We start from the raw sequence: 23529 nt of genomic DNA on the forward strand, positions 1-23529 counted from the left end.
AAGGAGTCTTAGCTAGGCATGGCCGAGTCAAACTTGTGACTTGAGCAGCGTCCAGTACGGTATTGGTATGATCAGAGATCATTGAAGAAGAATCAGACGTCCCCATTTTTGTAGCTGAAGAAGACTGAGACCCAAGCGGTGTCCAACAGGCTGCTTGGGGCTGTTGGAGGACAGACTCTTATTGCTGAGGAAACAGGTGTCCTCAGGGGCGCTGGCTGCGTTGGGCTGTACCCCTCGGCTGGTAGGGGGTCTGAGCAGTTCTACGCCCGCATTGGGCGAGGACCTGGCCCAAGCCGGCGCGCCCAGGTTGGGGGCGGAGGGGCAATGCACCGGGAGGCTGCAGCAAACACCTGGGGAAGGTTCACCTGGGAGCGGCTCACCTGGGATGTCCTGGGCAGGCGAGTCCGCTCGCTTCCGCGCCCGACAGGCCGGCCCCGTCCCCCGACCAATGGAGGCGCGGAGGCCTGCCATGGCGGGCGCGGATTGGTCCGGCCGGGCAGGGGCGGGGCGGCGCGGCGGGACGCTTAGGCGCTCGGCCTGCTGGCGGCGCTGAGCGCTCGGCTACGCGGGGCGCGGCGCGAGCGGAAGTGGCGACGCTGGCGTCCCCGGAGTCTGCGGCGGGCGGTAGTGACGGCCCCAGCGCTGAAGGCGGCAGCCCGGGGGGCGGCGTGGACGCCCGCGGCGCCGGCTGGGGCATCACCGCCGGCCTCGACCCCGAAATGGCGCTGCTGGCGGAGCACCTGCTGAAGCCGCTACCCGCGGACAAGCAGATCGAGACGGGGCCCTTCCTGGAGGCGGTGTCCCACCTGCCGCCCTTCTTCGGTGAGCCGGGGTGGAGGGGGGAGCCGGCCCGCAGCTCTGCCCCAGAGCGCTCCCAGACGCCCGACGCCCCCGAACCCCCATGTCCCGAGCATCTTCCAGACATCCCTCTCCTAGACACCCCGAATCCTGTTTCCCCAGGTACCCAAGACCCCCTTTCCTTCCAGGCACCCGCAGTTCTCCCTATCCTGGACCACTCCCAGATTTTCCTCCCTCCAACAGGGCACATCCTCCCTTTCTTCCCAGAAACCCCCAGATGCTCCGTCTCCATTCCTTCATCTCCAGGCACCTCACATTCCTCCATATTCTTCAGATGCCCCCAGTTCTCCACTTCCCCCAATCGTCCCTCTCTCCCAGACACCGCTCAATTTTCCAGTCTTCCATCTCCTTGAAAGCATCCCACCCCTTCCCCCTCAAATCCTATATCCCTCACCCCATCGTTCCCTTCTTCCTTTTCAGAATGACTTTCAACCCCCTCCTTAAAATAATCCCCCCATTTCATAAGCCCTCTCTTTGCCTTATTCTCCTAGCCTCTCCCCTACAGGACCTTGTGAACCCCTCTTTCCTCAGAATTCCCCCATTCCAGATCAAAGACACCCACCTCACCCGCACTCCAAAAGAGATGCAAGGAAGCCAGGAAGGAGGAGGAGGAGGGTTTTGAAGTTGGAGTTTCGAAACTCTGGCAAAACCCTTCGTAGGGGGAACCACCTAAGCCTTTTCCCCCATTTAGAATGGGGGTTGGGACAGGGGAAGCTGCTTTGTGGGGGTGACATCAGACACAGGGTGCTTGGTGTGGACTCTAAAAGAAGACCCCTCCCTTGTATGTCAGGACCAGGAAGGCTGTGGGAGCATGAGGAAGGCAATCCCTAACCCAGCTTCAGAGCCTCCTTCCTCTCTTCCCTGAGCCCAGCCCAGGCCCTGGATGGAAAATGGGAAATAGAAGACAATACCATCTGCTCCTGCCCTTTGCCTTTCCGGTCCTGCCTAAAGGGTGCAACTTGAACCTCTGCTTTCTTCTCTTCCTTGTGGGCTTGCCCAGCAGCCTGCCCTGCTGGTGCGCTCAGTGGCCTTGCAGGGAGATCCCAGTCCCCAGGACAGAGGTTGGCGGCAACCCACAAGAGACAGAACCTTAACACTGACTCAGAACTGAAGAGATCTGGCACCTGGGCAGTCACTCACGTTCCCCCTCATGGGTGATCCCCCCGCATCCATGAAATGGGGATGCCAGTCTCTAAGGCTAGCTGCAAGGAGTAAATGTGTGTAGAGCGCTGAGGCTTTAAGTGCCAGATAGATCCTAGCTGGGGGGCGGGGGGGGTGTCATATGAGTTCCTGGATCCAGTTTTGGTTCCTTCCCATAGTAGGTGATTAATCAGTGTTGGAGGGAGTGCAGTCGCAGGGTTTGTATGATCCTCAGACTGGGGTAAGCAACCCGACAGCAGGGTCTTGGTCCTTTATGTCTGCCATTGCGTCCTTAGGACCCAGAACAGTGCCTGGCACATAGTGGGTGCTTAGTCAGTACTCACGGACTGAAGGAAATGTGCTTATTATTGGTATTTCAGTTGTTGAGATAACACAGACCCTCCAGGCAGGGGCTCAATCTTTTATTTGTGCCCTCCCGCCACCCTGCCTCTTGTTCCGTGAACATTTGCTGGACGGAGCTGGCATGGCCTGGACAAGGGTTCAGAATCTGTTGAAGCTAGTGGTACTCCGCTGAGGGCAATTTGGCCCCCTCAGGGGACATCCAGCAATGTCTAGGGGCATTTTTGTTTTTCACAGCTTGGGTGGGGCGTGTGCAGAGAGGTGGCCACCGGCAGGTAGGAAGGCTGCAAAATACCCTCCCGTGCACTGGTCAGCCATGGCCACAAAGAATGGATCCAGCCCCAAATGTTAGCAGTGTCGAGAGAAACCTGGAGTTAAGCCCTGTGATCTTTTCATTCCTTATTGTCAGCACTGGTACACGTCCTGTGGTTCTGTAGCCCCTGGAATTGGGGGTGGGGGTGGGGTGGTGCTTCTTTGGATATGATTATCTGGCTAGTTTTAGAGGAAAGGGGATGGTGGCCTCTGGAACCAGCAGTGCTCTGATGCCTGAGGCTGAAGAGCATCCCCTCCTCCCTTTCCCTGATCTCAAAGGACCCTTGTGTTGGCCATGAGCTGTGTGCTGTGGGCAATCACATCTGTTGACAGAAGCCCCATTGATACAGAAACTCCAGTGGGTTGGCCCACACAGAATCGTTCTCAGCACTCTAAAAAGAAAAAAAAAAATGTGATGGTCCATTTGGAACCATTATGTTCGTCTGGGGAGAAGAGTTCCTCTGGAGGATTTAAGGTTTCTAAGGACGCTCCCACCAGGGGCTTTTCTTTGGGACTCAGGGGTCAGTTGAGATCCATTGTTGGCTGTAACACAGGGGCTCTGTGAGCTCTCGGGAGCGGCTGGTCACCTGGATGATCTGGGTGGTTTGTGTGCATCTCTTGAATGGAGTGGGTCTGGCTCAAGGGTTGCAAGAAATCCGCAGGAGGTTGCAGTGACAGTTCCCTCCAAAGCACTTGAGCCCAGATCACTTTTTGAGGTGGGGGCCGCTCTGCGCCTTGGAGAATGTTTGAATGACTGTAGCCGCCAGTAGCATCCCCTCTCCCCAAGTTGCAACACCCAGAAATGTCTGCAAGGAGACAAAATATGGCCAAGAACCACTGTTCTTTTTTTTTTTTTTTTTTTTTTTTAAGATTTTATTTATTTGCCAGAGAGAGAGAGAGTACACACAAGCAGGCAGAGAGGCAGGCAGAGGCAGTGAGAGAAGCAGGCTCCCCGCCGAGCAAGGAGCCCGATGCGGGACTTGATCCCAGGACCCTGGGATCATGATCCGAGCTGAAGGCAGCGGCTTAACCAACTGAGCCACCCAGGCGTCCCGAGAACCACTGTTCTTGATATACACGGGGCAAGGGACTGGAAGTTGTGTTTTTATTTTTTAATTTATTTTTATTTAAGTAGGCTCCACACCCAGCATGGAGCTCAACGTGGGGCTTGAACTCACAACCCTGAGAGCAAGACCTGAGCTGAGATCAAGAGTTGATCATTTACTGAGCACTTACTATGTGCCAGTCCTCTATGTGGATTCATTCAGTAATCCTCTCAGAACCTTTGGAGGAATGGTTTTTTGGTTGTTTTTTTTTTTTTTTTTTTTTTAAAGATGACTAAATCAGTAGTTGTCCCGCTTTTTTTTTTTTTTTTTTTTGACAGACAGAGATCGCAAGTAGGCAGAGAGGCAGGCAGAGAGAGAGGGAAAGCAGGCTCCCTGCTGAGCAGAGAGCCCGACGTGGGGCTCGATCCCAGGACCCTGAGATCATGACCTGAGCCGAAGGCAGAGGCTTTAACCCACTGAGCCACCCAGGTGCCCCTGGTTTTTTGGTTTGTGTGTCTTTGTTTTGAGAGCATCTCTGCCAAGCTTTCAGGGTATTTTCCTTCTGGACTCATTTTTACCCACCTTTAAGGGGAAAAGGTATAAGCTGGCTTTTCCACCCAGCTCTACAACCTGGCCATCTTTCCAGGCAATCATCGTTTTTCGGGGCTGCTTAGAACTCCTTTGTTTGTTGCTGTCATTTATGTAACCCGTGCCACCCCTCTCACCTCGTGGGACATTCATATCACTTCTCTTTCTCTGCTCCGGTAAACAACGCTGCAGTGAACATCCCGGTGTATGTTTCATTGTGTACTTCTGTCGTTAGTTCTAATTTTTAGAAGTGAAATTGCAAGGTCGATGCATGTGAGGGCTTTTAACCTATTAGAGCAACAACATCACTTTCACTTCTGTCCGGTGTGGTTTGTGGCAGAATAGGCTGGCCTGGGTGGATGCTGATTCTTGGGGCTGCAGGTCAGATGTGGCTTAGAGCATCCCCCTTGTGGGCTAGCCCTTCCTCCTTCTCTCCAGCTTTTATGATGCCCACTTAGAGTCCAGCCCTTTGTCCATCTTCTTCCACCTTGACCCAGTAATTGGATCTCGCCTCTGAGTGATCAGCTTGCAACTGACTTGGGAGACCTGCTCTCCTATCTTTTAGGTCAATCATGCAGCAATGTCCTCCAGCATTAACAGCTAGAGGGCAGAGGGAGAGACTTAGATGTCATTTCATCTTGTCACTCCCTACCCAGAAACCTCAGTGGCTCCCTATTACCCCACCTTCAGATCTTTGCTGTAGCCTCTCTGAATGGCTTACAGCCCCACAAACGGTACCACACCATCGCTTGCCTCTGCCTGGCATGCTACTCTTCTCCAGCCTACCACCTTCGCTTTTGCCTGGCTAGGTTCCTCCTCTCTCCACGGAAAGGTTGCCTCATCCAGAAAGTCTTCCTAACTCCCTTAGACTACCGTAGAACCTATCACATTCTGTGACTTCGAGCCATTTCAGTGCCTAGCCCTGGGCAAGCTAGATGTGAGGGCAAGCTGAGTGAATTCCCATTTTTTCCCCTCTGGGTTCTTTCTAGAAGCAGTTTTGCTTTTCTCCCCCTTTCTAAATTAAAATATGTAACTCCTAAACCATACCCATGGCAGGCATTATTAATCAATTGTGACCCTGTTCTCTCACTTTTAGTCTAGACACAACCTTGGTATTTTTCTTCACACGCTGTTCCAGGTCAGACGTGATGCGTGACGTCACACCTGTCCGCTTTCGCTGTTTAGGGAGATGGTGCAAGAACCAAACAGGATGATTTCCCTCTCCCAGTTCCTGAAATCCAAATTCTGGGAGTGATTTTTCTTCATTCATATCTCTTATTTAATTAAACAAATGTCTAGAGAATCAGGCCTTACACATATCTGGTGCTTGTCAAGTAGTCCTAGAGAAAACCCCAGAAAAAGTGATTTCCCATCCCTTTGGTTCAGTGCTTGCTAAATTTGGGGGGGGGGTCAGTGGCATCCCAGAAGCACAGAATAATCTTGTTATTCAGCCTGAGAAATCGAGGCCCAGGATGTAAAGTGACTTGCCCAGGGTCACACAGCTGGGAGTTAACGAGTTGAGTCCGATTATAACTCAGAACTCTGGCCTCCGGACTCCTTACACAGTGGTTTTGGCTTGTGCATGCCTTCCTGCTCTCCTGGCTTCCTGTCTGAGAGAGGAGAACTGTCCCTTCCTGCCTGCCATGGAGCCAGCCTGGACTGGAAAAGCACAGGGCTCGGCCGGGCCCACAGTGACTTGTCCAAGATGCAAGGAACCGCAGACCAGATATACAGGTTTTGTCTGGGGTGTGTGCCTCATCGTTGGCCTGCCCAGGGGGGCCCATGACCCTTGCTCATTTGAATGCAAGTGTGAATGACTAGGATATGGAAGTCCTCCAGTGGGGAGGTCCTAAGCAGGTCAGATTTTCCTGTAATTGGGATGAGGCATTAACCCGCCTGGGAATCAGCCCTGTTAGCACCCCTTGGTCTATGAGTAAGAGGTTCTCCTTCTCTAGGGAAGGTTGTTCTCCCCATTGCGGTGAGCACCTTCCAGACCTTGGGACCACCTGTCAGATCTCTGCAATGTTTTGTTTTGCTTTTTAAGTTTCTGTGGATAGATGTTTATTTTTGGTTTTATATAGAATATCCTCAGAAAGAGAAGACAGTCTGTTAACCCTCTTACTACAGCAGGTTAGTTTTGGTTGAGTGTCTGTTGAGGGCTGGATTCTCTAGGGATGGGACGTAGACCATATGCCTGGGAGGAACACTTCTAGAAGGAAGAAACTATGTCCTGTGAGAGAAAGAAGCCAAAAATACCCTTCCTGCAGTGGGTTTTGCCATCTTGAAACCACCCGCAGACTCTCGTTATTAGTTGTCAGTGCATTTGCAAGTAGTGAGGGCCCACTGGGCTCAAGGAGCACCTACTATGTGCCTGCTTGTCGTCCTGATGCGTCCTGCTTCCAATCTCCTCCAGCCCCAGTAAGATTGGGGGAACACCTGGTGGGAGGGCTTCTGCTGGCCCTGTTTTCTCAGCCTCTTGTCTCCAGAATGGCTGTGGGTTGGCTGCTTTTGAGGCCCAGCAGGGAGGAGTCACTTTGGGTAGACCAAGACGACTGGGGTCTGTGGTGTGCAGAAGGCCTTACTCTGAACATCACAGGTAGACGAATGGAAAGAAACAGGGGCATAGGTGCCAGGCTGAACCAGCCCGAGCTCCCGCCCCGTTTCCCTGGTGCCAAGGCTGGGTCTGCACAGAAGCTCGCCCACTCCCTAGGCCTGCAGCCCCAACTGTAAAGCAGGGATGCCGGGCCTCCCAGAAGGACTGATGGAGGTGATCTTCTCCAATAATTTGGTACTCGATGCCCTGAATTGCTCCACCTTCGCACAAGTAGGACAGGTGGTCCCAGGCCTTCAGATACTCTCTCTGTTGCCACACGGTGCTTGGGAAATGAAGATCTTTCCCAAAGAAGCCATCTCTGGGTCTGGTGATGGGCTGCCATCTGAGACTGCTCCCAAACGCTCATTTATAACCTCCGAAGGTCAGCATGGAGCACAGACCGAGGGCGCCCATCTGGTCTGTTCTCCAGGGATGGTGATCGTGTCCTCCTCTGCTCCATGTTCTGAGGAGTCTGGTCCTCGGGTCAAGGGCCGAAGTCTGTCGTCTCCTCCTGGAGGGAATAAAATGAAGAAACAGGAGAAAAAAGACCAACTGTCTGTTCCGTCTCTTGGTAGCTTAAGAGGCCCTCCTCACCTCCAGCGCGGGGCTGCTTGGAGGAACAGGGCCCCACTGCAAATCCCTTAGGGGCAGAAAAGTTGGGCCCTCCTAGGGCCAGGCAGTGCATCCGGCCAAGGGGAGCCACCTAGTGGGTGTCAAAGCAATAGGAAAAGAATGAATGACAGGGCTTTATAAAATATAATGCATATCCCCGTGCCCTGCCCCCTGCCATCATAGCTAGCTTAACCTCCATTTTGAGTGGCTCCCATGGGCCAAGCTTTCAACTAGCCACTTATGATGACTCCAGGAATGAAGAGGAGTTGGTACTATTTTACAGAAGACACTCAGGTTCAGAGTGGTGAAGGGATTTGACCAGGTGGAGCAGCTAGAAAGTGGGTCTGCAGGGCTTAGATTGGGAGGACTCTGCAATGGGGGCAGGGGGGCAGTCTTAAGTTGGCAGAGTCAAGGCTCTTTCTTCTGGCCCTTCCTCATGGCTTGTGTGTTTTGGGCAGGGGGGTAGGAGGTCCCCACCTGGCATGACAGTACTTATTTCCCTGAGCCCTAGGTTGGCAATGCAGAGGTTCTGGTCTTAGGTTTCATTGTTTCCATTTAAAAAATAGCACGGGTGGGTGTTAACTCCTTTTGTTGCCTTCTTACAGTGTTACTTGTATCAGGGGCCTTTTTTCTTCCCTTTTTTTTTTATTTTTTATTTTTTATTGTTAGAGTGTTAACTGTAGCTGAGCTTTTAAGTCATTAGAGCTGATCAGCCCTCTCCAGGGTCCTGTAAAAACCAGCTAGCTCACACTTTCCTGTGCTCGGAAATGATTCATTTTCTGCGTTGCTGTTCCCCCCAGTTCCTTACTCCACTCCCTTCTGAGATCTCATTTTTTTAGCCTTCTGGAATACATTTGAAGTCATGATTTTACAACTGGAGGTTTCCTGCTAATTGTATCCTGGAGACCCCATTCCTCCCTCCCTCTCTGCCTCTCTTTGTCTTTTGATTTCTCAGTCATTAGGATCATTCTTTCCTGGATTTCCCGTGCCAATTGCAAAAGATGGAAATGATGGCATCATTTATATAGTAGTAATAATAATAAGCATAAAGAATACTTCTTTGTTTCTGGAGTGCTTCCTAGGTGCCAGAGACCATGCAGAGCCCTTTACACAATGTGATTTAAGCCTCAGGTCAGCCTGATGAGGCAGAGTCCATTTTGGGCCTTGTTATACAAATGAGGAGATGGAGGCTCAGAGAGGTTAACTGATTTCTCTCAGGCCACACAGCAAGTGAAGATAAACCCATTTCCCAACCACATTCCCACGTCAAGGCTGGTTTTTGCCCAATGAAGCAGGCAACTGTGGACAAAGAGAGTTGGCATGTCATAGGGGTGATTTTTTAAAACTAATGTTTTAGATCATTTGTAAACATTCTTTCCTCCTTAGCCAGGATTTTTTAAAATGGCAACTCACAGAACAACAATAATAAAATGCCTTATCTCAATAAGTTTTAGTTTTAGGAAGGTGGGCATTCTTAGTGTTCTTATTCTTCAGAACAGGCCTTGTTGCAAACTGAGCCATCATACACACACACATGCATACACACACATAAACACACACACACACCCCACATACCTGTGGATTAATAAATGATTCACCTCCCTCGGCTGTAATTTGAGTGCCTCTCATTATGATCCTGTAACCCAGGACCTGTAAAGTTAATCTGCCCCACGTCTTTAACAACAAAACCTTATTATCCAGCTATTGCGGGGGAAAAAAATTGAATATGAAATAGAACCTTCCCAAACCAGGCTCCTAGCATCAACAACACAGGTATCCTGTTCTTCCTTTCTGGAGTAAGTATTTATGGGTTGGGCTAGGTGTTTTGAGTCCTGAGTCACACAGGCCAAAAGTGAAGGCATGTGTCTAAGAAATGGAAGGCTTTGTATTCCCAAGATACACTGAGAGGGTGGGCCAGGTCTGGGCAGGTGTCGTGGGGCAACTCGCATGGAGCATGCTGTGGTCTCACTCAGAGCACGGGGACTGTTGCTTTCCCACCACGCTGACGCCAGAGAAAGCAGAAATGAGCCTGATTCTGGGTGGCGTATGCTAACTGCTGGCTTGCGGGGACTTCTGCTTTCTGGCCGATCTCACTCATCTGAACTGTGGTGAAGACCCAGGTAGGAGGTTGTCCAGCCAGAATCGTTGCAGAGGCCAGGTACCAAATGCTCTCTTGGTACCCACATTTTGCAGGTGATGCTTACACAGTTGGCTATTTATTTTCCAAGTATCTAGCAAAATGAAAGCACTGCAGAGAAAGCAGGAGGAAGTGACCATTGCCCCTCAAGGCAAGTTTCTTTTGAACTGTGCAGAGCTGTTTAGTGAAGGGTTGAGAGGGTCTGTGAAGTTACTGAGTCACACCTTTATCATCATTCATATTTTCAACGATGGCCCCGCTCAGAAAACCGTGCATGGCATGCTTTACAAAAGCAGGGACATTTGTGTTACCTTTTGATGAAACTCATACAGAATGGCCAGTGCATTCATAAAACTTGGTAGTGAGAAAATATTTCACTGCTTTCATTTTGTTTTCTTATTATTCTTGAGATAAGGCATTTTATTATTGTTCTGTGATTTGCCATTTTTCTCTCGAGTTGGGTGTCTTATTGATTTGTGAGAGCTCTTTACATATTAGGGATAATAATCATCAGTCCATGGTTTGTTTCACTGATCAGCACCCTCAACCATCAGTTTGTTGTTTGCCTGTGATTAGTGATGGGATATCTCTTCATGCCCCACACAAGAGGTTGCTGGATTTTGTAATCAGATTTGTGGTATTTTCCTTCATGCCTTCTGGGTTGAGTAGCAGGTTTAGAAAAACATTCCACACCAAACAGAGGGGGCCATTTGCCACATATTCCAGATAACCAAGGCTTATCTGTATTGAGAATCTGTGCTCATTAGAGTCGGTCCTATGGAGTAAGATGGTGGAGTTATATCTGATTTTTCTTTTGTTTTTTTTGTGTGTTTTTTTTTTGTTGTTGTTGTTGTTTGGCTTTTTTGTTTTTGTTTTTTTGTAGACAACTTCCTTTCTCCCTGGAGATGGGAGGAAGAACCAGGTAGCCTTCCAAGCCCCCTCCCTCCCTTCTGGCAGAGGGCTTCTGGATGGCATTTTAAAGAGCCTGTTTGCTGACAACAGTAAAAAAACAACTTTGAGGTATCTGCCAGACTGGTAAAACAAGAAAGACAATTTTCAGGCCGGGCTCCATAATTATAGGAGCGGTAACTCTAGACAGTGTCACGCTCTCTCTGGAGCAGGGGCTGGCCTGAGTTTAAACTGTTTGAAAGGCCACCATGTGCTTGATGATTAAAATCATCTTCTGGTTTTCCTGTCAGAGTACTCTCCCGTTGGTTGCGTTCACATGGGATGGAAACATTCTAGAAAGAAAGATGAGGAAGTAGTGGAATGAGCCTGTGTCCTGTAATTATGTTTGAGTGCCTGGCTTCCCCTGTGTGATCCTAGGCAGGTCCGTTGGCTTCTCTGGGCCCTGTGGCCTTGGGGTTGTCACGGTGAGCACCCCTCGTTGGCCTGGCACCCGTGGGCTGTGGCCAGTGAGGGGTCCGAGCCCGGCATGGATGAGGCACTGGTGCACAGTCACTCTGGACTTGAAATCTGAACCCCGAGTGGCAGGCTCTAGAATCCCACATGGCTGCTTCCCTGACCCCAGGAGGCTTGCTTCCAGGTGCTCTGAAACTGTGTGCGCACGTGGGAGCCACAGGGATGCCTTGTTGTTGGAAGTGGCTTCTGGTGTCTGCCCCCCCACCTCCCCCTCCCAGCTCCCGCTGTGCTTCCAGTCCTAGAAGGTGTGCTTGTGGCCAGCATTCCTGCTCCCTGGTGGAACAGAAGCTCTTTCCCTGCACGCGGGCCACGCTGCACAGAACCACCGCTGTCAGGGCCCGGCGACTGCTGACGGTGGGGCCTCGTGATCCACAGAGCACACTGTCAGGGGAACGGGGAACAAAAAGCCTTTCTTCTGCCACCAGGGCCACTTTGAACTGCACAAGAGCCTTTTCAGAGTCCAGGAGGCTGGATACCCTTTCTCTGCCTCTCTGAAATGCGTGTTGGATGACCGGGGTCACCGGGACACGCCCATCAGCCGCCCAGGCATGGCTGACTATGGCCTCTGGTGAAGGCAACCCACTGCCCCTGGGGTTCCTCTCTTCTTGCTTTGGTGGTATGCCTTGCCATCAACCCGCAGCCCGACGAGCCTGGCCAGGGGTGTCCCACCTCATTCGGGCCCCAGATGCCACCTGAGCGCCTGACGGGGTCTAGTCACTCGCCAGGTGCCGGGGACACAGGGGAACCTAGGCTGCCTGGTCCCTTCCCTGTCAGAGCTCAAGTCCAAGGGGAAGACGGAGGGTAGATGGAGGCCCATGTGGGACCACAAGCACGGTCCCAGTGAAACAGACTTGGAAAAAAAGCAAAAGGAAAATACATGACTTTAGGAGCAACAACCAACCAACCAACCACAACAAATATAACCCTGACTTTCCCCCCAGCATTGGATAGGACCATTTTCCCCTTTCTTTTTTTTTTATTTTTTAAGATTTTATTTATTTATCTGACATAGAGAGAGAGAGACAGCGAGAGAGGGAACACAAGCGGGGGGAGTGGGAGAGGGAGAAGCAGGCTTCCCACTGAGCAGGGAGCCTGATACGAGGCTTGATCCCAGGACCCCAGAATCATGACCAGAGCCAAAGGCAGACGCTTAACGACTGAGCCACCCAGGTGCCCCTGTATGACCATTTTCACGCTTAACGACTGAGCCACCCAGGTGCCCCTGTATGACCATTTTCAAACACAGGGCGACAGTGAAAGAATTTTACAGAGAAAATTTGTTTACCCTCCCCCTCCACTCTGCCATTAACATTTCACTGTCCCAGCTCGCCATCCATCACTTCACCCGTATGCTGGAAGGTGGGGACCTGACGCCATCTCTGAGGAGCAGCTGTGCCTTTAGATGGGCTGTGCCGGTCCCCACATACTGCACACCTGTGGCACCTGGCTGGCCCCGGTGAGGGTCAGCGTTGGTGACCCCTGGCCGCATGGCCAAGAGGGGAACAGGCACTGCGGGTGGCAGTGGGCATCTGGGCTCATGTGCAGTGTTCGTAGAGTCGAGAACGTCTTGTCCTTTGCGGGAGCTACTAGTCCCTCGCCGCAGGGCTAGCAAATGGCACGACCTGTCGAGGTTTCTGCTGGATGAAGGCCGTGGTTCGCCAGGCAGGATGAAAGAGCAAGGTGGAGTGGTAGCTCATGTAGGACTGCCCTGGGCAGGTGGGCCTGTGAGACTGGAGGGCGGCCAGCTGCCCGGACCCCCCGGCCCAGCGCCTCGGAGCTGCGCCAGCATGGCCCCTCGGAGGGAGGTTTGCCCCCACAGGCCCCAGCCCTGGGCCCTACAGCGAGGGGCCTCAGGAAGTCAGAACATAGAGGGGACACAGGCACAGGCCAAGTGGGTTCCCGTTCGGCAGGGATTCTGTGGGTCCTGGTGACTCATAAGCACAGCTGGGTGACATCTGGGTGGCATATGCTGGACCATGGAGCTTGAGGTCACAGAAATGATCCAAATCCATTTCTCTCTCTCTCTTTTTTTTAAGATTTTATTTATTTGTCAGAGAGAGAGAGAGAGAGCAAGCACAGGCAGGCAGAGTGGCAGCAGAGGCAGAGGGAGAAGCAGGCTCCCTGCCGAGCAAGGAGCCCAATGTGGGACTCGATCCCAGGATGCTGGGATCATAACCTGAGCTGAAGGCAGCCGCTTAACCAACTGAAGCCACCCAGGCGTCCCCCAAATCCATTTCTTGAGTGTTCATCCATCGGGCACTCTGCCAGATGTATCCAATGCATGGTTTTTAATTCCTGTGACGACCCCATGAATTAAGTGTTGTTACTGTCCCCTTCTGACGTGAGAGGAAACTGAGTCACACAGGTGAGACTTGTTCATTAGGGCATGGTTGCGGCAGGATTCGAACCCCACCTGCCTGGGTGCCTACCCCATTTTCTTCCCATTGGGTTTTGGAGTATTTCATTTCTGTTTCCCCAGTGCACTTCCTTTAACAGCTGTGCTTAGACTGTTCCAGATGGCTCACCAGGTGTGGCGGGTCACCTTGGGTGGAATTCAGCCTGTGGTGGTCCCTCCCCCGTCCTCTGCTCTTGTGCGGTCAAGGTGGCATGCACACCGAGGCCCCAGCTGGGCAAGGAGAGTCTGGCACTCTCCTTTCCACCTCGTTTCCACCTCCCCACCCACCCGTGGGTCTGGTACCCACTTCAGCCTGCTCCAGCTTCTTTGTCCCCTGCACTCTGTATCAAGTGTGGCGGTCTCTGGACAAAGCACTGAGGACAGCAAGCATGTGTTGGGGAGCTCAGCTGTCTTTAGGCTCTGAAGGGGAAGTCCATGTTGAGCCTGCTCATCTCTAGTCCTCATGACAGTCTGCCAGGGGGTCCCAAAGGAGGGAAGGGGGGCAGGCAGGCCACCGGCTGCTCGCATTTCAGGTCTACCAATTGCTAGGTCTGCCTTTTCGCAACCCAAAGGTGTCACTGGTAACACCAAGAAAGGAACCAAGAACGGGGAAAAAAAAAAAACAAAACAAAACGAAAAACCCTCCAGTTAAGAACATTCTGATTCCAGAGATAAAGAAAACATGTGTCTTGGAAGTGAAATGTTTCAACTCTTGCCTGCAGCATGTCTGATCCTCCTCTTGCCCCACTAGCTAGATGGGAAAGCTGAGGCCGGCGGAGCTGAAGGGACACACCCAGGCCCACACAGCCCGTGCGTGCAGAGCTGGGGGGGTCGAACCCACCTTCCTTATACTCTGTTAAGTGACTAGGATCACACTGCTGGTGTATTCCCCCACCGGGCTCTAATGCAGGGTCTCAGAACCGTGGAGCCTCTGAGTCCCCAGCTTATTTCTTTCTTAGAAGCTGGTCAATGAGAGGGTCATTTTTAATAAAGCGGGCCCCTCTCCTGCCTTATAAGATTCCTCAGTCTGCCTCCTGGCCAGCTGGTCAGGTAGTGGTGACCCGCCTTATTGGCCAAGATGGGCTTATCAGAGCCTCAGTTCTCTAAGGTACTCTATAGCTGTGCCACCCAGTGTGGCAGCCATGGGCCACATGTGCCATTTATATGTCAGTGGACGGAAGTCAAATTAAAGTGCAAAGCCAGCTCCTCGGTCACATCACATTCAAGTGTCCAGTAGCCACATGGGGTCTATTTTTGGTGCGGATATAGAACATCTCCATCACTGGATGAAGCTCTGGACAGTGCCGTCCGAGGGAGAAAGGGTACTGTGGACGAAAGGGTTTGCCCTTTAGATATTCCAGTTGCATTTTATTTTATTTTTTTTTAAAAGATTTTATTTATTTATTTGACACAGAGAGAGATCACAAGTAGGCAGAGAGGCAGGCAGAGAGAGAGGGGGAAGCAGGCTCCCTGCTGAGCAGAAAGTCCGATGCGGGGCTCGATCCCAGGTCCCTGGGATCACGACCTGAGCCGAAGGCAGAGGCTTAACCCACTGAGCCACCCAGGCGCCCCTCCAGTTGCATTTTAAAGGCTCTGACAGGACCTGCAGCAAGAAACCGGTCTCACCGGGGGCCCAGCACTCCATCTTAACTTGCCCATGAACCTTTTCAACACCTACAAATAGCGTGGCTTTTCCGTCAATACACCAAGTGACCCTCCCTGTTCCCAAGCCTCTGTGGCCATTCCTGAATCTTCATCCTGGCTGGGAATCTGAATCTCTCTTCTTGTTTTGTCCCCAGATTGCCTTGGGTCCCCAGTGTTTACTCCCATCAAGGCGGACATAAGCGGCAACATCACGGTATGTACTTGGCCCAGCAGCCACAGCCCAGAGTCTGCTCCAGTGCCCCGCTCCCCGCCGCAAGCTTGAGAAACAGGAAGGAGATGGGGTAAAGGGGCTTGGCCCTCAGCTCATCCAGCTCAGGGCTCAGGTTTCCTGGTCCTCCTTTGCAGTCATGCCTCCCAGGCACAGCCTGACTAGGACCACGATCTGAAGGGTTGACCTGAGCAGGAACCCAGTTCTTGTGTCCACCCCGACCAAATCAGAAATAAATTCCAAAGCACACAGGTGCAGCGGCTCGGCCCTTACCTTCCCTATTCCTGGGAGCTCCCGCTGCCATCCCCTAGCCACCAACCCGCTCCCGTGAGCATCCACATAGGGCCTGGCCTGCAGTCTTGGGCGCGTCCGAGCAGCCCTTTGAAGCTGGTCCGTCATTATCCCCATTTTACAGATGAGGAAGCTGAAGCTCACCTAAGGTCACACAGCAAGGAAGGGGCAGAGGTGCCTGGCTCCCCCTCAGGAGCCTTGTTCCTGGACACCTGTCTACTTCCGATGCTCGGTGTCTGGGGACCTCTCAGTAGTGGTCAGAGAACACGGGCTCTGGAGCTCGTCTGCGCTGGAACCCGTGGCCACCCATACCAGCTGTCACTGTCCCCTCTCTGAGCCTCAGTCTCCTCATCTGGAGACTGGGATAATGTCAGAGCTATGTCGGGATCGCTGTGCAGACCAAACACAGCCGTGCACCCGTGACCCGTCGGCTGGCGGGAGGTGCTCAGTACATGGAACCAGTCACGGCAGCTACGGTTACCAGCCCCACTGCTGGGCCTGGTGCTGGTGGGCAGGAGTGGGGGTGCTCCCCTGGTGAGCGTGGGGGCCAGCCATCTGTGAGGACAGCTTCTTCAAGGGGACAACCCCATGTGCTCCGTTTCAGAAAATCAAGGCGGTTTACGACACCAACCCAGCCAAGTTCCGGACCCTGCAGAACATCCTGGAGGTGGAGAAGGAAATGTACGGAGCAGAGTGGCCCAAAGTGGGAGCCACGCTGGCGCTCATGTGGCTGAAAAGGTGATGGGCTTGGGCGGCAGGGTGTGTGTGGCTGTGCGGTCTGGGGCCCTGCTCTGCAGAAGAGGGACGTCCGGCCCTACTCTTGCCCCGCGAGGTCACCTCCGTTTCTTCCACATAGGCACCCTTGTGCGATGCTAGTTAGTAGCTGAGGAAAAGCGCCCAAGGGGTCAAGGCCTGCCCGTTGGTGATGCTCCCTGTTCCAGCCCCACCAGAGACATAGCAAGTGAGTGCATACTCCGGGCATTGTGCTAAACATTCCCTGCGCCTGATCGCATCTCATGTGGTGAGAGTTAGGTGTGATGATTATCCTCGTCTCAAAGAGGGAGGCCAAGTCATGTGCCTGGGTCACAAGGTCAGAGCTGGGATGCAGTGACCAAGCACCGTTGTGCAGGTTGTGCATTACACAGAGGTGTCCTGTCTAAGGCTGGTTACATCCTGCATATGGTAGATTCATATGACAGCACTTGACAGAAATACAGTGTCTTGAGAAGAAACTCTTATCTAATTTGCACAGATTTGTCCCCTGGGCTGGGGGGTTGGGGAGCAGGGTGCCTTGATATGGGATTTAAACCCAGACAATCTTACCCTAGACTTGAGAATGCTCATAATCACTATATACATTGTTTTTCCACCAAATACCTAAAGCCAGATACAGTTGTTCCCCTCTTACACATGAGGCCACCGAGGCCCAGAAAGACGCTGGGAACAGGCTGCGTTGAGCCGGCTGGTCACATTACACAGCTTGCTTGCTGCACTCACACTGCTCTCTGCCAGCTACAGAATTCTCACTTAGCTGTGCAGACACCACGAAGCCAGGGATGCACTCTTGGCCCCACAGATGTTCCTGGTGTTGCCCTCTCTTGGGCCTGATGTCAGGTGTCAGGAAGGGTGCTCCTCCCCTGTTTCTTCCCCCATTCCCTGGAGCCAGTCCCCTCTCCCCAACACACACTTCCTTGGTGAAATACAACAGGGACAGTCAGCTCCCTGGAGGGCGCAGCCTTGTGGCTGTCAAGGGGTAGGTGGGCTGTGATTGACACCCTTACAGCATGTTGTAGGAACTGCCCCCACCGAGCTACCCACTTGGGTCTGTCAACAAGACACTCCCGGGCTCGCATGAGGACTGCTGTGGTCTCTCCATCAGCATGCTCTGTGGGTTTCTGGAGAGGAGCAAGGCAGATGGTGATGTTCAGCCCAGTTAGGTTGTTCGTGTCCAGGTCAGACGTGGACAGAGCCAGGTGACCGGGAGGGCAGGTGAAGGGAGATGCCAACAGGCTAAGCATGTGATAAGCACCTGCTGTGTGCTGGGTGTGTGGGATGCCCCACTGAATGAGGCAGGGCCCCACTGAGGGTATCACAGCCTGGGCGGGGCATTGGGCTGGTGGATGGATCCTGACAGCAGGATAGTAGAGCCTGGAGCAGAGAGAAATCAGGGAGGGCTTCCTGGAGGAGGGGTACCAGGCAGATTCTCTGGCACTGAGCAGGAGGGTCCCAGGAGGACAAGGTCTTTGAGAGGTGGGAGGGCAAGAGAGGCCTGGTGTATCTGCTGCTCTGGGAGGGTCTGGTCCAGCGGGCTCTGATTGTGAGGCAGGAGCAGGGAGGGACCAGGTGCGATTGGACAAGGGTGAGTCCCAGCATGATTGGGGTGCTGGGGAGCTACCGAGGGCCATGAAGCTGGTCAGCAATCGGGTCAGATGGTGCTTCATCCTGGCTGCTGGGTGGAGGGCTGGTCATTCAGGCTGGGGGAAGGCAGGGGCTCAACAGAGGTGGTTGACCCAGGACAGGGCTGGGATTGTCTCCTGGGCTCAGTTCCACAGCCCAGGCTGATCCCTGATGGTTAGGGGTTCTAACTCAGGCACAGAGAACTTCCATTTACATCATAGGCGATAAAAGATCCTTTAGTCCCAGTGTTCCTGCCCCTGAGAGCCCTCCAATCCAATCCCTACCCCCCTACAGAGAAGGAGCAGAGCAGCTCATGCAGGAACCCTGGAGGGACAGTGAGGGACGGCGAAGGAAGGAGTCCAGCTCGGGGGTGAGACAGCTGAGTTCGCATCCTGGCCTTTGCCCAAGGCTTTCAGGGGTGCCTCAGTGTTCTCCTCTGTGAAATGGGTGGATCATAGAGCTGAGGGAGCAGAAGATGAAATGCTGTGCATTAAGGGACTAGCATGTACCCATCTTTGACATAGTTACCCTGCTATACCCCATGGCCATAGCCTTCTCCCGGCTCTTAAAACATCATCCTTCCCCTGGAGGAAGGGCCCAACTGGCCTCTGTAAGTGTGGACAGTGGCTTGGGGCCACGGTCGGGGTGGGGAGCCTGGGCACAGGGCCAGGCTCTTCAGCATGCCCAGTGTGTCCAGAGTCCGTGGTCCGTGAGCCCTCAGAGGGCCGGTACCGCATCTTCAGCCCTCAAGCGCTGACGACCATCGCCTGCCGCACCAGCTGAGGGGAGGCCAGGTGGGCATAGAGATGGGCAAGGCAGGCCCAGACCTGCCTCATAGACTGTACAGCCCAGTGGCGACCGCGGTCGGCAAGACACTGGGGACAGGATGCGTTGAGCCGACTGGTCACATTACATATGAGGCAGGTTCAGGACAACAGCTGGGGGTTGACCCCTGCCGTGTGCATGTGCATACCCGTGGCACAGAGCAGGTGCCTGAGTCCAGGCACATCGGGGTCTGCCCCAGGCTGAAGTGCGCGGGCCGGGCGATGGGCCGCGGCGTGCGGGGTCCTGAAGGGCTGTCTCTCTCCTGCGCCACAGAGGCCTCCGCTTCATCCAGGTCTTCCTCCAGAGCATCTGTGACGGGGAGCGGGATGAGAATCACCCCAACCTCATCCGCGTCAACGCCACCAAGGCCTACGAGATGGCCCTCAAGAAGTACCACGGCTGGATCGTGCAGAAGATCTTCCAGGTGAGCCCCTTAGCCATGGGCCCTGCGGGCTCCCGAAGGGCTCCCCAAGGGCTCCCTGTCTGTGCGGGGGGAGGCTGGTGCACCAGGGGGCCCTGTCCCGTGTGCTTGGGGCCGGAAGAGAAGAAAGGCTCCTGGACCCACTGGGGCATCTGCTGAAGAGACCCTGGCCTGCAGGGGTCTTGGTGGCTTATGTTGGGATGATACTGGCGCGGGTTCCTAGAAATGGGGCTCCCAGGGTTGCCAGGCTGAAGGCCCACTCTGCAGACGAAGAGGCCCGTGGGGTACCCTGCACACTGTTGCCGGCCACGCTGCCTCTCTCTGGGCCCATTCATCTTGCCCAGCCGCTCCTGGCCCAGCCTCTGGCCTGCAGCCCATCTGCGTCCCCCTGCGAACCGGGGTCTGCCAGGCTTGCCTCCTTCCCACAGGGCACCACAGGCTGGGCCAGGAGCCAGGCTGGGTGTAGGCAGGAAGAGCTGGGCCCCCTCCAGGCTACGCCGGCATGGCTGGCAACAGGGACCTTCCTGGGTGGGCGCCATGAAGCCCTGCCCTCCCCGTGTGCTGCTCCCTTGCCAAGTCCTCACAGCCGGCACCTGGGTGGTGAGGGTGTGTGTGGCCCACATCAGATTGTGTTCTTCACAAACGCACCATGGGGGTGGGGCAGAGCAGGTGCAGTCTCCCCCCCATTTCACAGATGAGGAACTGGTGCTCAGAGAGGTTAACTGTCTTGCTCCAGGTTGCACAGTAAGAGGGGGTCTGGGATTCTACCTCCCTGAGCCTTCGCCGCCTCCTTTTGCATATGGGCATAAACTAGGCCCCATCTCCAGGGGTCGTAGTGATGATCGAACAAGCTAACATGTACAGAGTGCTTGGCGCACACTCTACACTGTCATTCTGTGTCTTGCTGGTGGTATTCGTCATGACCATACTATTTTGAGTTGCCTCAGCCTATCAGACTCAGCCTAAGCTGCTCATCCAGCGATGTCCTTTCCTTTCCGGTTCTGAAGTTCTGTGCATTTCTGGTTCTCTGTACTTCTCACCGATCAGGGAAGCCCTGAGAGTTGGGAAGCATTGCCCCCTGAAGGCCAGGAGAGGCCACAGTCCGTATTAGCAGTAAGCTCCCCTGGTCCGCCTTCTCCAGAGCAGGGAACCCAGAGGCCAGAGGCTCCGGGGTGCTGGGCACCTGCCCTGTGCCTGGTACCATGCCGAGCACTGGGCACCCACCCCCTGATCCTTTACAAGAGCAACCTGATTCGGTGGGTGCCATCATCATCCCCATTTTACAGATGAGGAAACCGAGGCTCAGAGAGGCTAAGTAATTAGCTCAAGGCTCACAGCTAGTCGGCGGCACAAGCTGGACTTTGAACCCAGGTCTGTCGGTCCCCAGAGCTCATGTCCGTCCTGCTGTCCCTCACGGGGGTAGAAGGGCATACACATCTCCCTCTTCCTTTCCCTTCTGACGCCACAAGGAGCACGGATCTCAGGGACGTCCCCTCCCAGGACCCTACCATCCCTGGCCCTGCGGCCCCGCTTGGTGGCCCTACCAGTTCCCTAACACCATGCCACCTACCCCCCCAACTTTTGCCCATCTCAAGGCAGCGCTGTATGCGGCTCCCTACAAGTCCGACTTCCTGAAAGCACTCTCCAAGGGACAGAACGTGACGGAGGAGGAGTGCCTGGAGAAGGTCCGCCTCTTCCTGGTCAACTACACGGCCACCATCGACGTCATCTATGAGATGTACACCAAGATGAACGCCGAGCTCAACTACAAGGTGTAGGCACGCCCAGGCCAGGGGGCCCCTCACAGCACCTGGCGAACCCGAATCACTGTGAATCAAGCCGGCAGGCCACCCCTGGAGCCGCCCAGAGGCCGGCGGAGGCCTGCAGGGGACGGCCAGCCATGGTTTTCTTTTTTTAAAAAAAGTCATTTTGGGGGGTTATCCTAACGGAGCAATATATAACAGTCCTACTTCCGAATCCCCTTTGAATTTCACAACAGCACAGACTGACTTCCATCCCTCCATTTCAGTGTGGTAAAAATCAATTAATGTTTCTAATCAAGTCCTAAAGTTGTTTTTTTTTTTTTTTTCCCTTTCTCTCTCTTTTTTCTTCTTCCTCCCCATGCGGAGCATAACTCTGGGGGGAGCTATGTGTCATACACCTCACTTGAAAAAGAAGCACATGTCCTTAGGATCCGACCAAATGATGTTTTGGGTATTTTAAGGACCATGAGGAGTTTGATTTGAAATTACACAGGGCCCCTGCGGTGGGCTTTTTTTTTTTTTTCTTTTAAAGCAAACTGGTGTGTCTTCTCATGTGGTTTGTATGGCCCGACCTCACAACACTGTCATTATCGATCCTGCTTTTTCTTACTGTCTTTGGCCAGTCAGTGTTTTTATAGCTGAAACCAACCAGCAAGCCTTTGATGGGCAAGGGGGGGGGGCTGTTATTTTAAAGCTATCAGGCACAAATAAGTGACCACAGATGACTATATTTGCATTCTTCTGCATAGTAGTTTTCTTCAGGGACAGCTTTTCCAACCTAAGAAACTACCGACCATGTATATTCTCTCAAAGGGGGAGAGGGCAAACCCTCCCATCTGCTGAGACCCAGGAAAACGCCTCACTGCCTTAACTGTCCTTCCTGGCACTAAAAAGAGCTATATTTTTTAACGTGTTGGGGTAAACAGAGCAACCCCAGAGGAACTGATGTGTGTTCCAAACCCAATGAGGAACAATTGGTGATTTTTTGCGAGAAACTAAATGATCCTTAATAAATAAATCTCTATTTTGGAATCACATCGGTGTGCTGTTTTGGTTCCTGATTCTTTTTTTTTTTTCATTCTCCTGCCCTGGAACAGAGGTTACAGCTGGGGACCAGCCAGGGACCTGTCTTCTGGCCTCTATGGTTTACCAAAATAGAAGCGGTGGCCACACTGAGAAACAGGGGACATTTCACACACAGATCTTGAATTCTAGCTTCTTCTGAAAAAAAAAAAAAAAAAAAAAAAAAAAAGGACTGCGTGGCAAATGCCGAGAGATAGCCGCCCCCTTGGCCGGTTGGGACAAGCGGACAAACGCATTCGCCACTTTGCCTCAGTCTCCAGTGATCCCGATTGCCTCCCTGACCTGCGGGGTCCTTGGCACTCTCTCATAGGCTGACTCTTCTTCTGATACTAGCGTTAAATGGAGACAGAATCTTTATTTTACTTCATTCCTTGAGCCTCCATGGAAGGGGCGGGGGTGGGGAAGAGCCTGGCTGCGGAGGAGGGGCAGGGCACACTCCAAGGTGAGGTGTAGGCAAAGACCTGGTGGCTTGACACACAGCACATAATGTGCACACACATAATTGTGCTATGAAGGGACTTGAACATGACCCTGAAAATGATGAAATGCCTTCAGGAGTCTCCTGCTCCATCCAGCCATGTAGCCAGTTTGGAAGGCTGCCTCCAGCATGACCAAGGGATGGACACCTGAACCAAGTTTTTTACTGACTCTGATTTCATTGTATTTTCTACTGTTGCTGGTCTAGGAGTGCTGCTGTCCTTTCTAAGCTGTAACTGCTTTTCAGGCTTTCCCCCCACCCCACTTTGGGTTTCCTGGAAACACAAAATTCTGTCAACACGTAAAAAGAATTCTGCATCTTCCTGTTAAAAACAGCCTTTCTGGGGGCGCCTGGCTGGCTCCATCCGTAGAGAATGTGACTCTTGATCTTGGGGTGGTGAGTTTGAGCCCCACGTTGTGGGTAGAGATTATTTAAAAAAATAAAAGAGGGGTGTCTGGGTGGCTCAGTCGGTTAAGCATCTGCCTTCCACTCAGGTCATGATCCCAGGGTCCTGGGATGGAGCCCCACATTGGGCTCCCTGCTCAGTGGGGAGTCTGCTTCTCCCTCTGCCCTTCCCCCACCTGCTGGCCTGTACACGCTGTCTCTCTTGACAAATAAATAAATAAAATCTAAATACATAAATAAGTAAATAGCCTTTCTTTATGTCTCTAACATAGCACAATGGGACCAGAAAGGCAGTGTCTTCTTGTGGAAGGTCCATACTTTCTCCAGCCAGCCTCCTTCACTCTCGGTACCTGCTGGGCCCTGAGGAGCACTTTGGGTGCCCAGAGACAAAGCCAGTAGAGCAGCTGTGCTCTCCCATTTCATTTTTGTCAAAGTGGGACTGATTTCTGCCCGGGGGCAGGGAGTAAGGAACACACGTGGAGCACCAGCTATATACCTGACCCTACACACGTTCTTTACAGACACCCTCT

The 23529-nt window shown here is 53.1% G+C and overlaps 1 protein-coding gene across 1 annotated transcript; it reads left to right on the forward strand.

Annotated features, from left to right (window-relative positions):
• The first annotated feature begins 557 nt into the window (after positions 1-557).
• Positions 558-22257, forward strand: GLTP (glycolipid transfer protein). The gene is made up of 5 exons (XM_080821665.1): positions 558-822; positions 15263-15321; positions 16232-16365; positions 19123-19273; positions 20866-22257. The coding sequence occupies exons 1-5, from the start codon at positions 720-722 to the stop codon at positions 21046-21048; spliced, it is 630 nt and encodes a 209-aa protein (XP_080677791.1). The 5' UTR covers positions 558-719; the 3' UTR covers positions 21049-22257.
• Positions 22258-23529: the final 1272 nt, after the last annotated feature.

This window comes from Martes martes (genome assembly GCF_963455335.1).
Source record: "Martes martes genome assembly, chromosome: 13".
NCBI lineage: Eukaryota > Metazoa > Chordata > Mammalia > Carnivora > Mustelidae > Martes > Martes martes.